Source organism: Fusarium poae, chromosome 1, assembly GCF_019609905.1.
Source record: "Fusarium poae strain DAOMC 252244 chromosome 1, whole genome shotgun sequence".
NCBI lineage: Eukaryota > Fungi > Ascomycota > Sordariomycetes > Hypocreales > Nectriaceae > Fusarium > Fusarium poae.
In genome coordinates this window covers 889,748-902,611 of record NC_058399.1, presented here as the reverse complement: position 1 = coordinate 902,611, position 12,864 = coordinate 889,748, and the positions used below count along the sequence as shown (strand labels likewise).

Sequence of the window (12,864 nt, the reverse complement as noted above, 5' to 3'; positions counted from 1 at the left end):
ATGACAGGAGTCTCTTGTGCCTGTCTTGGTAGTGTCTTGGTGTGCGAGTTAGTTTGTCGTTTTCACTCTCAGTTGCCGAGTGCCAAGAAATGAACTGAGTCAAAGTTTCTTGGCAGCATTTCATTGTAGAGACAAGAGTTCTGTAGTACTTATGTTGATTTGAGAACTGACCGTGTAAGTGAATTGCCAAGCCTGGCATTTCGTCTTTGTTAGGTAGGCATGTGATTTCACGAATGGTCGATGAATCACGATACAGTGTTCCTCGTTTCTGAACAAATAATCTCCACAAGCTGAAGGGTAAAGTGACAAGGATGAGTGATGGTGATATCGATACCAAGATACATATCAATCAGACAGATCGGCTGCCCCTCACGCGATCACTGTGGCCGAAAACTTGGCTGACATGAACGTTTTTGTATCTCCGGAAGAGACGGATATGATGTATTGCCCTTATACAGTGAGATATTTGAACATAGTTGGGTTGGATTCTTAACACAAAAATCAGTATAGGAAATCAACATTTGACTCTCATAACCTGATCAACGTCAGTGAATTCGTGTTAACGACGTCGGATGTATAAATGCCAAGTTTATAGTGACCCTTTAGTGTCTTGGTCTTTACGGATCCTCCATCTTCACTGGCTGGGATTTGCCGGTCCCTCCGCTCTTGCCTTGTCGGGGGGTAGTATCCACCTGACCTGACCTTCCTGGGGGGCCCGTCATGAGTAGGAAGGATCGGTTTTGGTTCTTTCCAATTTATCTAACCTAACTTATCCTTCCTTCCTCCATCAATTCAATTTTTACTATCTCATTTCACGATACACGACATCTTGACGAAACTGACCAAAGCATACGATACGACGCGCCAACAAGTCACAGGTCCGACTCTGGCTTTACAACACCGAAATGTCCTGCTCCTCCGTCTAGACATTTGATGGCCATGAGCCAACCGCGTCCACCATATCCCTGCCTATCCATATTCTCCGACGAGACCAAACCTTTAAACCCCAGCCGACATATTGAGCCTCATACTTCATTTCGGATACCCTCGCCAAACTTCACACCTTACTTCGACGTCTCATACGAACCACAGCAATGAAATTAATAACGATACCTCGCGCGGGCAGAGTGGCCTTGATTCTCTCCATTCTCGCCTGCGCATTAACTACCGTTCACGCCGACGATGACGATATATCTACTTGGCCTGAAACTGAAGTTCCCGACTGGGCCACAGCCAATGCCATGCAACTGTCTTTGTCGGCAACCGGATTGCAGTTTGCTGTCATTCCCCTTACGCCAAATCTAGGTCTCAACGACACAACCGGTCGCTATATCAAAGTGTGTTTGCCCTGCGTCGCTTCATCTGGTCAATTGCTAATGCTTGCTTGAAGATTGTTGATTTCGATGGCGATATGATTGCGACAGACTCTTCCAACTACAACAAGGTCAACAAGCAAAACGAGATAGCTTATCTATCATGCGACCAGCCTAAAGACAATTCTTTTCTCAGCCCAGACAAAATGCTAAACAAGTTAATGCAAAAACCACATATCAGAGCCATCGTTCTGTACTCTACATCGAGCACGTGGTGCGCTCTCAGTCGAGCTGTCGACCTCGAGTTTACGAGTATCTTATCTATGGCCGATACGGGCGAGGCAACACAAGCCTTGAATCTATTGAATGGTACTAGCAGTGGTAAAATCGTCAAGGCCAACATCTTTGGTAATAATACAGACAACACACTACCGAAAGACGATAATAGGGGAGGTAATAATACCGCTGCCATGAGCATCTTGTACGCCATCACCGGTCTCATCACCCTTCTCTTTCTTGCCATAATTACGACGGGTGCAGTTAGAGCGCATCGATATCCCGAAAGATATGGGCCACGGGGTGCACTTGGTGGAAGACCTAGGCAGAGCAGGGCCAAGGGACTGGCTCGGGCTGTATTGGATACTCTCCCAATTGTCAAGTTTGGAAACAACACACCGGCAAAACCGGATCCAGAATTAGAACTGGAAAATTCGGAAGCGCATGACGCTGCAACCCAGCGAACCACATCGCATGTTGATGACACGCAACGTTCTGACGCAGTTACGGCAGCTGCCCGAGACACCGATGCCGTATCAGCCGCGGCTAGAACGTCATCATCTCCCGAAGGTGCCGGAGACGAGACGAGCGGCCAGCAATGCTCTATCTGCACAGAGGACTTCAAAGTTGGCGAAGATGTTCGTGTTTTGCCTTGCAAGCATCAATTCCACCCCGCATGTGTTGATCCGTGGTTGATCAACGTGTCGGGCACGTGTCCTTTATGGTGAGTCAAGATTTCGACACTGTACAGTGACCGAGTTTAGTATCATACTGACCTGTTTTCTAGTCGTTATGATTTGCGACCAGGCAAGGGCGCTGCGCCTGAAGAAGGGGCTGCTGGCGATTCCAGTTCATTGCCACCACCTTTGGTGTTGGAAGATGGTGCAGAGAATGATGCACCTCATTCATCGCACCGTAACAGACTATCTCGTTTGTTCGATATCAACCGCCTTCGAGAAGGTACCGTAGAAGAACAAATGGATGCGTTAAGGCGTATGCGGACGGTAGCCAATGAGACCGATCACCAAGAGAGAGCAAGCGTGGCTGAAGCTGCCGATGGAGAATCTCGAGGCCAAAGTGCACGATTTGCGGCAAGGCTGAGAGATAAGTTTCGAATTCGCACTCGAGCTCAAGCCATGGAGAACGAAGATGACCAGCGCGGGCACTAGGGAGCAGAATGAAGGCTTACATGGCGCAAATTGGCGCTGGGGGATCTATCACTGTCGATACGTTTTTCAAGGCTGAGACCGCAGATCGGGCTGATCGAAGCTTCGAAACGATGAGGTGGCGCAAATGCTCAGGTATGCCTTGACCGACCGTTGCGACAGAAGAAAAGAATATTCGAACTCGGCGTTGGAATTGAGGAATGATGGGTAAATGGGCGGTATGGCACGGCGTTTATTGGAGGGTTGCACATTAGGGTTTGCTGTTGTTGATCATCTCCTGACGATCAATTCGTGAGATGTTTCTGGAAATATGATACCTTGATGATTACATACTGACACGAAATTGAAGCTCTACAAGAACAATGATGACAAGAAGCCTCAGAGTAGATCTGTGCCCAGTTGTGAAGCTAATGTGACTAATTGTATCGATTGATGCTACAGGGATATTCAGCCTGCGTCGACATGCTAACCCACTGGTCATGTGTCAAATGTCTGACGGGACTCGGCAATGCAGTCCAAGGGCTCATCCGTCCGCAGTGTTCCCCACGATGCAAGGGTCCTTTTTCGCAGCCAACAGCCCTACGAATCAGGGTCCGACAGTGCCAACTCTTTGGGTATAGGGGAAAGAAGTGGCTTGAGAAATTGTTGGTTTTGCCGTTGCGGCTTGACGCCGATGACACGGTGGAGAGTTAATCGTGAAGAAGAAAGATATGACTACGATTGAATATCGTGATGGTTGTTCATCCAATAGTCCGAGCTTGAAGCATAATAAAGATGGCTTTTTTCTTCCAATGTGCTGTTGACATCGATGTCATGTCAGTCACAGATTTTATAATGTGTCTTTACGTTCTGCTCTACTCGTTGATCTTGTATTTTAAGTGACTGATATAATACGCATTACATCTGATATGATGTATTCGAGGAATCAGACGTCGAGCACTGCAGATAAAGAACTATTTAGCTACGGATACACTGCGTACTGCATAGACCAAGGATGATCATGAGCCAGCACGGACAAACCTTAAATATCTCCAACAAGCGGGATCAATTTTCCTTACGTAGGTCCGCAGATCAACGTCTGTATACGGAGTAGCTGCAGATCATGTAAGCAATAAAAGAAACATGTCTTTCTACTAATTCGGTCATGTGTATTCTGACAGCTTGAATAAGTTGCATACAGACACAACGCACAGACTATCAAGATCAATATACAGAACCAACAGATCTGATGTGGAGAAGGATATATCGAACTAGTTTGATCGCATCTGAACTAGCTCCTGGTCGAGCCCAGCGCCCTGACTTCAGTATTGCTTGTCTTTTACCTATCATGTATGTAGCGTCTTTGAGTTAATATAATTATCCGACTAACTAAATCCTTCTACTGATTCTTTGCCGCCTTTATCACTCTAAAAGGGAACAAGGGAGGCTTGGCGAGTTTAATCTTGCTTAGTAGATGTGTGTACGGATATAGCCTGCCTCACCCGGCGGTTCTGTTTAAGACATCAGCCACAATACCAACAGCGATATCTTAACTGGGGACAGAGATTTTTCAATTCCTACTGAGTCAAGGCACGGTAAATCATTTGACTTGTTAGGTGTTTCTGACTCTTGATCCTCGATGGACCAATAACAAGACTTGGACGATTCCGAATCTTGCTTGTCTAATTTTGCCTGGGAGGTTTAGTGTACATTGTTCGGGAAAAAGTGTCTGGATCGGTTCCGGGGGTGTGGAAGGATTTTCGCTGAGACTTTCATACGACAGGAAAGATTTTCATGGTAGCACTTTCTGGTTGGTGAGTTTCTACTTCAGTGTGTTACTATCTTCATCTGGCAAGTGTCATGTTCAGTAATCGCCATCCCATCCTGCAACGCAGGTAGTCAGTGTATGCAGAGATGTCTTGACAGCTGACGCATTGTATGATCAACCATGACTTACAAGTATACAAAAACGGACCAAGAAATATCCGTAGTACATCCCGGTATTCGTTTCCGACGTGCCTAGCTCGCACTTGACAAATGGTAAGGTCGGGTCAATGCGTTGTCGATTTCAGCAAGAGTCCTGTCCAGTCACCCGAAATCAGTCGGCTTCGCTCACTTTCTGTGCACCACGCAATGTACGCCACAAGATATGTACCGTTGCAAATCAATCGAAAAGGGATGGCTTGTTCTATGCCGTTGCAATCACCATTCGCAGGAGATCTTGGATAATTTCCAGGAGATTAACAACTGCCATCATTGAACACAGATAATTGCCTAGCGACAAGTCTGAGCCATGGTCTCGATGGGTCTGTATATCATATAGTCCGAAATGGGAATTTGTTCGCCATCGACATAACCTGAAGCATACTAGGTAGTGTCTTGGCGATGATGCTCTGCTGAGCCATGTCAGAGGCTATACTCGTTGGATTGCTGGGAAAGGAACTGACAGAGCAGGCTTATTCCCTGGATCCATGGATACGCAAAGCAGTTGCCTGCCAAGAATATGAGGTATTCGGGTCCTCCGCTATGGATTACTTTGATGGGAAACTTCTTGTTCATTCGTCAATATCCCCTATTCCCCGTGTCCACTCGATCGGGTTCCCGTCGATGGCTCATCAGGTAACCGACGGGTCCGAACCTTATTCTCTCTTACTCTCTCGTGGTTGGCGACATTCCGTTAACCTTTGCTAGTTTTGGGAGCGCCGATCGGTGGACTAGTTCCTGGTGAAATGTCCCTGAGAATCGATGCTAATCGGGGAACGCAGCAGCGTTTGTACCTGCGGTAGTCTCAACAGCTTCCAATATTTGGATATTTCCGTTTTGAGAGGATTGCTCGTGGTTAGTTAGCAATATGATGGTGAAGAGCTTAGACTGATAGTTAGCTGTCTAAGACATTGTCCAGACCCTTTAGTAGTTTCAGGCATCATGGGATAGCACTCCTTCCTTCGTTCCTACCTGCCCTAAAGTTAGGCAGGTGCTTTCGAGACCAGTAGACATTTGACGTGGTGCTGACCAACACTACGAGGAAGGAACGGCCATTGCACCGCACAGTCGGGAAGGTGAGACTCGTGGCTTGTTCACTTTACTTAATAGCCACGATTTAGTCTTTGGCTAGATCTCCTTAGACTAAACCAAGTCTATGCTACCAAAAGCCATAGCGTAGGTAGTACCTTTAGCACCGTCTTTCGCTCTACTCTATGCCACTTACTGTTTTTGGTGTTTTAGTTTCTCTGGCTCTTGTTGTCGTTCTCGACTGGTCTTTCTATAATACGCTCAGGTTCGCCGCTGCTAAGTTCTGAGCTTCTTGTTCTTGATTCTGTGATCATATATTGACGGGTCTGTATACGAAAGGTGCACTTCGCATCCATTTGACCTTACTTGGATATCTTGCTTGCCATATACTCGATACGCCATGGCTCCGCAGAACTCCATCATGCCTCGAGAGGCTTACATCCCGAAAGCCACCCCTATAGGCGGAGATACTATGTCGGTTATCGTCTCGCTTGCCTCCGTCTCGGTCTTATCAATCTTTCTCTGTACGTCGTCACTACGATTCGGATAATATTTGGGGCTGGGAACTGACATATATGATGGGACAGTCCAGAGAATCACTGCAGTTAGATCGTGGGCAAGGTTACCATTTGTTGCCTGGCGTAAGTACCTTGTTACCCCAGTCGGGGCGTATGAATACTAACGACAGGTAGTCGTTCTGATCATCTACTTCGACTCATACGGGTTCGTCTTTACATCGGCAATTCTCACACAAGTTTTTGGCCTGAATACTAGCTTCAACATCTGCCATGGAGCAATTATTCTATGCCTGGTTTGCTATGTAACAACCAAGATTGTGAGTTCCATCGTATATCGCGCCACAAAACACCATGACTAACAAAAAGGCAGCTCATCTACGTCTTCCTCGTTGAGAAAGCGGTACGTAACAGGACACAGATCGGAAGACAATCGAGAAGTCTAACAGTAAACAGCACGTTATCCGAAGCTCTACTACGCGAAGACGAAATTCGGGACTCTACTTGTTCAACATAATCACTCTCCTGGTCGGCTATGGTGTTGTTGTGGTAATGAACTTTATCTAGTAAGCCGGCCCATGAAACCACGAGTTTCCTTTTTTTGCCCCTTTCAGTCAGCTAACCAGAATACTCTACAGTCGTATTGCCAGAATCGTCAACGGAGAGTGCTTCATCGGAATGGAAAAGATCTCAATGATTCCTCTCATCGCTTTCGATGCTATCGTCAACGTCTACTTGACTATCCTCTTCCTCATTCCCCTCAAGAGTAAGTTACAACGAATCTAGACGAAACGTGTGTTAACAAAAAGCGTAGACCTTTATTCTTTCAAGAATCTGCCAAAGACCGGTGCCAACACTCGCCTCCGTAACGTCGCCATGCGTACTTTCGTCGGTGCTTGCTGCACCCTAACAAGCAGTATTGTGTATGTTCTTTGCTACCCATCTGTCAGAACTTGAACTAACAAACTCTGTAGTAATTTAACGGTGCTGATGGTTCTCAACGGTGAGCCCGGATGGGTGTGTCTCATGTGCTGTAACAGCGATGGTATGTCGATATGTCGAAACTTGCAAACTGTAAACTAACAAGACCCAGTGCTCTTCTCAGCTATTGTCGTTCAATGGGTCACCTCCCGTGACAATGCTGGATCTTCCAGTCAGGTCAACTCGGCCGCTTTGGACAACAGCTACATTGGCAGACAATCATCGGCCGCTCACCAAATGAGCAACATCCGAGCCTCCAAGGCTCCCAACAACAGTCATGACATGGACGATGAGACCAACCTCGTGTCACCAGGTGCCGTCGCCTTCTCAAGCGATGCTGGCTCAGAAGTCACTAAGGTCAGCAGTGGTGTTGTCGTTACCACGACCATCCACCGCCAGATCAAGCCTACACCCGGCCGTGAAGGAAGTCTTCTCGATGATGATATCGAGACCATTGGCGATTCTGAGCGTGATTTCCCACTACGCCCAGCGGTTTATTCTCCAGGCAAAATGGATGCCTCTGAGCCGACACAGACCCATATTCAAGGTGGCAGAGTACAACACCACCAACGAACAAAAACACTTTCCTTTTCACGACCACTGAACTAAACAAATGATGAGTACGATCTATAGAGAAGGAGTTATACAGGGTCTATGGTACAAATGGGGAGGGGCGTTGGCAAGATTCTTGGACAGTCAAAAGGTTATATAGAGGTGGAAGCGAAATACCCAAATGTTTGTTGTAGATATTACCGAGCGTTGTATAAGCTTGGCTAACTAATTATATATTTTGTATTATCACTCCTCTTGATGAATCCTTGTTTAAGTGATGTACCATCCTATCATGCGAAAGTGTATAAAAAGGAGCTGCAACTATAAGAGTACACACCCAACAACACAATAGTAAAAAGTCCACTAAGATCATAGGACTGGATTATTAAACAGGATTTTAATAAAAATTCATATCGAAACACAAGCTCTACAAAAATAGCGATAAAAGCGTGGTCGTTCTTCATCCTTATTCGACACAACAAAGATGAATACTGTGGCAAAGAGATCAAGTTAGTCAGTAACCTCGATTATTTTGGATCCTCTCTCGATGAATTAAAAAGTACATAAGTTGGAATGAAAGTCTCAGATCTTGTCGGTGGAATGGTATACGACACAGATGTAGATCTCCCGTGCTTCGCCATGGCATAGCATTCCATAACTCCCACCAGCCTTACGGATGCATCGAGACATGATCTTGATCGTAGATTTTCTCAACGGTCGCGTGATTCAGAGGCTGAGAGAGATCTAAGTTGTGAAACATTATGATGTATAATCAAGACATTTAAATATCACATGCATTCATCACGAGGACAGACGTAAAGGTGGTTGGAGCAGTTAAATCGCTATTCATTGTCATCGTAGCTCGTAGATGTATCTGCGCGCTAAAGTGGTCTATCAAACTGCATAAAATCAGGAAATTGTGTCTATTTGCAAAGCCCCCTTTTTTGTAAGTGTGCGAGGTCCCGGAACTGGTAATAAAAAGGTAGGTAGGATGACCGTTGTAGAATAAACGGGGACACTGGTTTAACGGTGTGGTAAAAAGCCAGATCCAGGTCACCTAGATGCAGAATATGTACAGAAGTCAACGGGCGCCATGTAAAATCTCTATCCTCCCCTCTCCTTCCGATAAAAAAGTCAATTTGAACAGTTGGGTATCCCCCTAGCGAGTGTACAAGAAGTGTTAAAAAGAACTGGTGGCATCATCGACCGTTAAGCTTTGGTAAGCTTAAGCGGAGGCGTAGACGCTACCGTACTTGGACATCTCGGTCTCGCTGGTCATGAGCATACCGGTCTCGACCTTGAAGTAAGAGTAGGCATCAAGGTAGTCGAGAGCCTCAAGACGAGGGATGGCCTCCTCGAGCCAAGAAGCAATAGCCTCGTCAGAGCCCTTGGGGGCGAACTCAGTGAGCCAGATAGGCTTGCCGCCACAGATCTCGTGGGACTTCTCGAGGTGCTCGAAAAGAGTCTCACCGTACTCAACCTCGGAGTACCAGTGGACGTTGCAGAAGTCGTAGTGGCAGTCGTCGCCACACTCCTTGACGAAGTTCTCGAGCCACTCACGACCCTCCATGGGGAGACCACTGTTGGAGATGGAAGGAGCACCGATGAGGGCCTTGCCAGCGTAAGGGTTGAGGAGCTTGATGTGGGCAGCGGCAGCGGCAGCAGGGGTCATGTGAGCCTGGCCACCGTTGTCGGGCTCGTTGAAGGAGAAGATAGCCTTGGCGCCGTTGGTAAGGGACTTGGCGCAGTTGGAGGCGAAGCGGTCGACGTGGACGGGATCATCGGACCAGAGGGTAGGGATGAAGTTCAGGCCGCTGTCAAGACCACCGGACTCAGAGTCCCAGTTGTAACCCCAGCCACAGTTCTCACAGTTGGAGGCAAAGGTGTTGGCGAGGTCGACGTTGTTGTAGCAGACACCACGCTTGTGAGAAAAACCGGCAGAGCCACCGGAAGAAGGAGAAGCAGAGGGAGTCTTGACCTTCTTGGGGATGCTGGCGGCCTTGACCTGCTTGACCTCCTTGACCTGCTCGACCTTCTTGGGGGCAGCGGCCTTCTCCTCAGCCTTGGGGGCCTCGTAGGCAGCCTTGGCAGCTTGAGAAGGCTTGGCGACCTTGATGATGGTGGTAGGCTTAGCGGGAGCGGGAGCGGGAGCAGCAGGAGCCTCGGGCTGGGAAGCAGCCTGGGTAGCGGCAGGAGCAGCGCCGCCGGGGCCGAAGTAGTTGTTCTCCCAAGAGACGACCTGGCCGTCGATGGTAGCGACGACTTGGTCACGCTTGTGCTGGTGACGGCCGTGACGGTGGCCGAGAGCAAGAGCAGGCTCAAGAAGAGCAGCAGTGGCAGCGAGGACGGTGAGCTTGTTGGCGATCATCTTGACTGATGTTACTGGTAGTGACTGATTGAGTAAGGATCGAAGGAAACCCGGTGTTTTGGATCGTCGGCAGTCGACTTTATAATGAGTGTGGATTGATTTTCGGGGAGTTGATCACTGAGGAGTGAAAGCAACGACACACAAAAGATCGAGGTGTAAGTTGGTAGTTATGTGATCGGCACGGCCGGTTTAGAGAGAGTGTGGATGCGATCTATCGAAGACGCAAATAGATAGTTCTTAATGAAGGGCGAACGACTGATCGAGCGAGGGTTGACGAGATGAAGGAGAGAAGGGGAAGGGAAGTTCGAAACAAATGGGGGGCCTTTGGAGGGTTTAAGAACAAGGAGTTCCTCGTAAGTGAGCAGGCCTGAGTGAGTGGTGTGGTTTAAAGGTGAGTACTTTGGATCGAGCGGGCTGGAATGTATCTTTTCGCCTGCTGACGATCCATGGAGATACCCGAGTCTTCACCTGATTGTTGGTATCTTTGTTTCTAAGACTGGCAAGAGGGGTCTCCACCTGCACTATTTAGAGCCTCCACTGCAGGGGCCGGTTTGGGGCGTTTCTAGTGGGCTCAGGTGAGATGCTTGGAAGGATCTTGTGTTTCCATTGGCCGAATATTTCTGTTCCTGGCGCCCGTGCCTGAGTGGAACCTTGGCCGGGTACGCCATACCCCTGACATGTAGCGGGTCTTATGCCAGGGGCATCCCCCTAACCCTTGTTTGGCGCCTCAGGTTACATAGAGTCACCTTCCGATTGGGTGATCCGACCGCTCTCACTGAGAGGTCAACGACAACAAGAGCAACGGCGAGTAAAAGAAAAAAACATGGGTCAACGTGGCAGTGGATGCATTAGACGGCACAAACACAAGCACAACCAGTCAGGTGAATTTATGCTTGCACTGAAACAGCCATGAGCAGCGCTATTTCATCCGGCTTTGGTCTAACACTGCAGGTCCAGATTTCCTTACCACACCAATCTGCAGGAACACAAAAACGAGTGTGAGGAAACGAAAAAGACCGCAAACGGCCCAATGATGTTTTAATGGAATGATCCAGTACGGCCTCTTTGGGGCACAATTACTACTTACTATGTACCACTGTAATACAGTGAGTGCTCTGCAGACTGACCGATGCTGACACAATAAACGCACTGCAGTGACAGGACGCTCGTCCCCGATTAACTGACTCGACAATTCCACATCAAAGCTCACTTTATCCACCAAGCTATACGGATAAGAAACCAAACGGTCCCCGTTCTCAGGCAGAGATTAAGCCAAGACAGTAAAAGCTTGACCGACCGAGTTTCCTGCCGGCACTTGAATTAGTTGGATCTCGTTCAGCTGCCTTCGAGAACGCCTTTACAGCAAGCGGTCGGACAACACCTACACTGTAGTTACTGGGTGGCAGGCAGGCAGCTGATCCTACCCAGGATGTTTGATGATGGCTCGCCTTGCTCTCATGCTTATTCACATGCCAAGCCTAGCCAAGGTTGCGAATGCACGACCTGCAAGACGTCGACCACGAGAAGCATTACCTGTAATATTACAATTCATCACCGGACCTTGTTGGTCATTCCAATTGCCTCACACCACGACGCATGATTAACTCGAGATGACGCACACAAGACCCGACAACGCACAAACTGCCACCACCAAAAATCAAATTCCAGAAAATGGCTGGCTTGGCTTGCTTTTCTGGAGTTGTTCCAAAGTCTCCCAAACCAACCTCTTGGGACACCTGAACCATCGCACAAGGGCTGGGCCACGTCGGCTACTAAGCCTAATTCCAACTTAGCATCCACCGCGTGAAACAGCTTCCGAAATTACGTCCCGCCGCCACACGAACAAGACATGACATTTCATGATTCATCCTTGTCTATATTCTACCACTTCTGCCTCCCGAGAACTGACTCTGGGATCCGGCCCTCGAGTACAGTGATCCCGTCAAAGGTTACGCTGAAAACGGAACGGACGAACCACGGTCGAGCCAAAAATGGCTCAAAAAGCTTGGTTCTCGATTCCCCGGTCCAACAACCCAAGCACACCAAGGGTAGAGGGTTGCACTCTCAACCGTGCTATCTCCACATGGACAACTTGGCTTTGTGGTCCAAGAACGCACAAGAAAAATACAATGCGCTACTAATGCAGGGTTTTCTTTTCTCTTTTCTTCTTCTTTGTTAACGTGTATCAGTATAATTCGTCTTTTTCTTTGTGACAGTCTTTGTGATTCCTGTGCATAATGAAATGGTTGCATTTTCCTGCATGTATCAGGATTCAGGCACAAAGAGAAGACAATTAAGCATACTTTGTGCATGCAGGCAAACTAACAAGTGTGTCACGGACTTTCTTCTTCATTTCGTCTTGGCAACTGAACTATCGGCATGTGGCGGTCAAGCTGACGTGTTGCAATTTGTTCCTTGTGTGGCACGTCTTTTCTTGATTTCGACCAAAAACTAAGGGGTATTGGATTGTTTACTTGCTTACCTCCGGGTTAGCCTCACTGTAAACACAACAATCTTGGTCTCTCAAGTGACCGGCTGTTGATAGTGTTGATCATTGTGATTTCAGCCCATAAGTTATGGACCTATGGGGCATCTCATCTTATCTTGGGTCGAGATCGCGTCAGGAGATCCCTGAAGACAACTCTGTTCAACTTTTAATAGGGCTCCATAGCTCTCCACATTGAAGAATCCTGGTTCCTTCC

General features: G+C 47.8%; 3 protein-coding genes across 3 annotated transcripts; 2 read left to right on the top strand and 1 right to left on the bottom strand.

Annotated features, from left to right (window-relative positions):
- Nucleotides 1-1,094: 1,094 nt before the first annotated feature.
- FPOAC1_000327 (uncharacterized protein) lies at nucleotides 1,095-2,758 on the top strand (the record flags this gene model as incomplete). The annotated part of the gene is made up of 3 exons (XM_044844943.1): nucleotides 1,095-1,337; nucleotides 1,391-2,313; nucleotides 2,377-2,758. The coding sequence occupies 3 exons, from the start codon at nucleotides 1,095-1,097 to the stop codon at nucleotides 2,756-2,758; spliced, it is 1,548 nt and encodes a 515-aa protein (XP_044710859.1).
- A 3,388-nt stretch (nucleotides 2,759-6,146) lies between these two features.
- On the top strand, nucleotides 6,147-7,851 carry FPOAC1_000326 (uncharacterized protein; the record flags this gene model as incomplete). Its single annotated transcript, XM_044844942.1, has 9 exons — nucleotides 6,147-6,270; nucleotides 6,334-6,387; nucleotides 6,439-6,581; nucleotides 6,635-6,664; nucleotides 6,718-6,827; nucleotides 6,900-7,027; nucleotides 7,076-7,184; nucleotides 7,236-7,306; nucleotides 7,355-7,851. 9 exons carry the CDS (start codon nucleotides 6,147-6,149, stop codon nucleotides 7,849-7,851), a joined length of 1,266 nt encoding a protein of 421 aa, XP_044710858.1.
- A 1,168-nt stretch (nucleotides 7,852-9,019) lies between these two features.
- Nucleotides 9,020-10,162, bottom strand: FPOAC1_000325 (uncharacterized protein; the record flags this gene model as incomplete). Its single annotated transcript, XM_044844941.1, has 1 exon — nucleotides 9,020-10,162. One exon carries the CDS (start codon nucleotides 10,160-10,162, stop codon nucleotides 9,020-9,022), a length of 1,143 nt encoding a protein of 380 aa, XP_044710857.1.
- Between the last annotated feature and the right edge of the window lie 2,702 nt (nucleotides 10,163-12,864).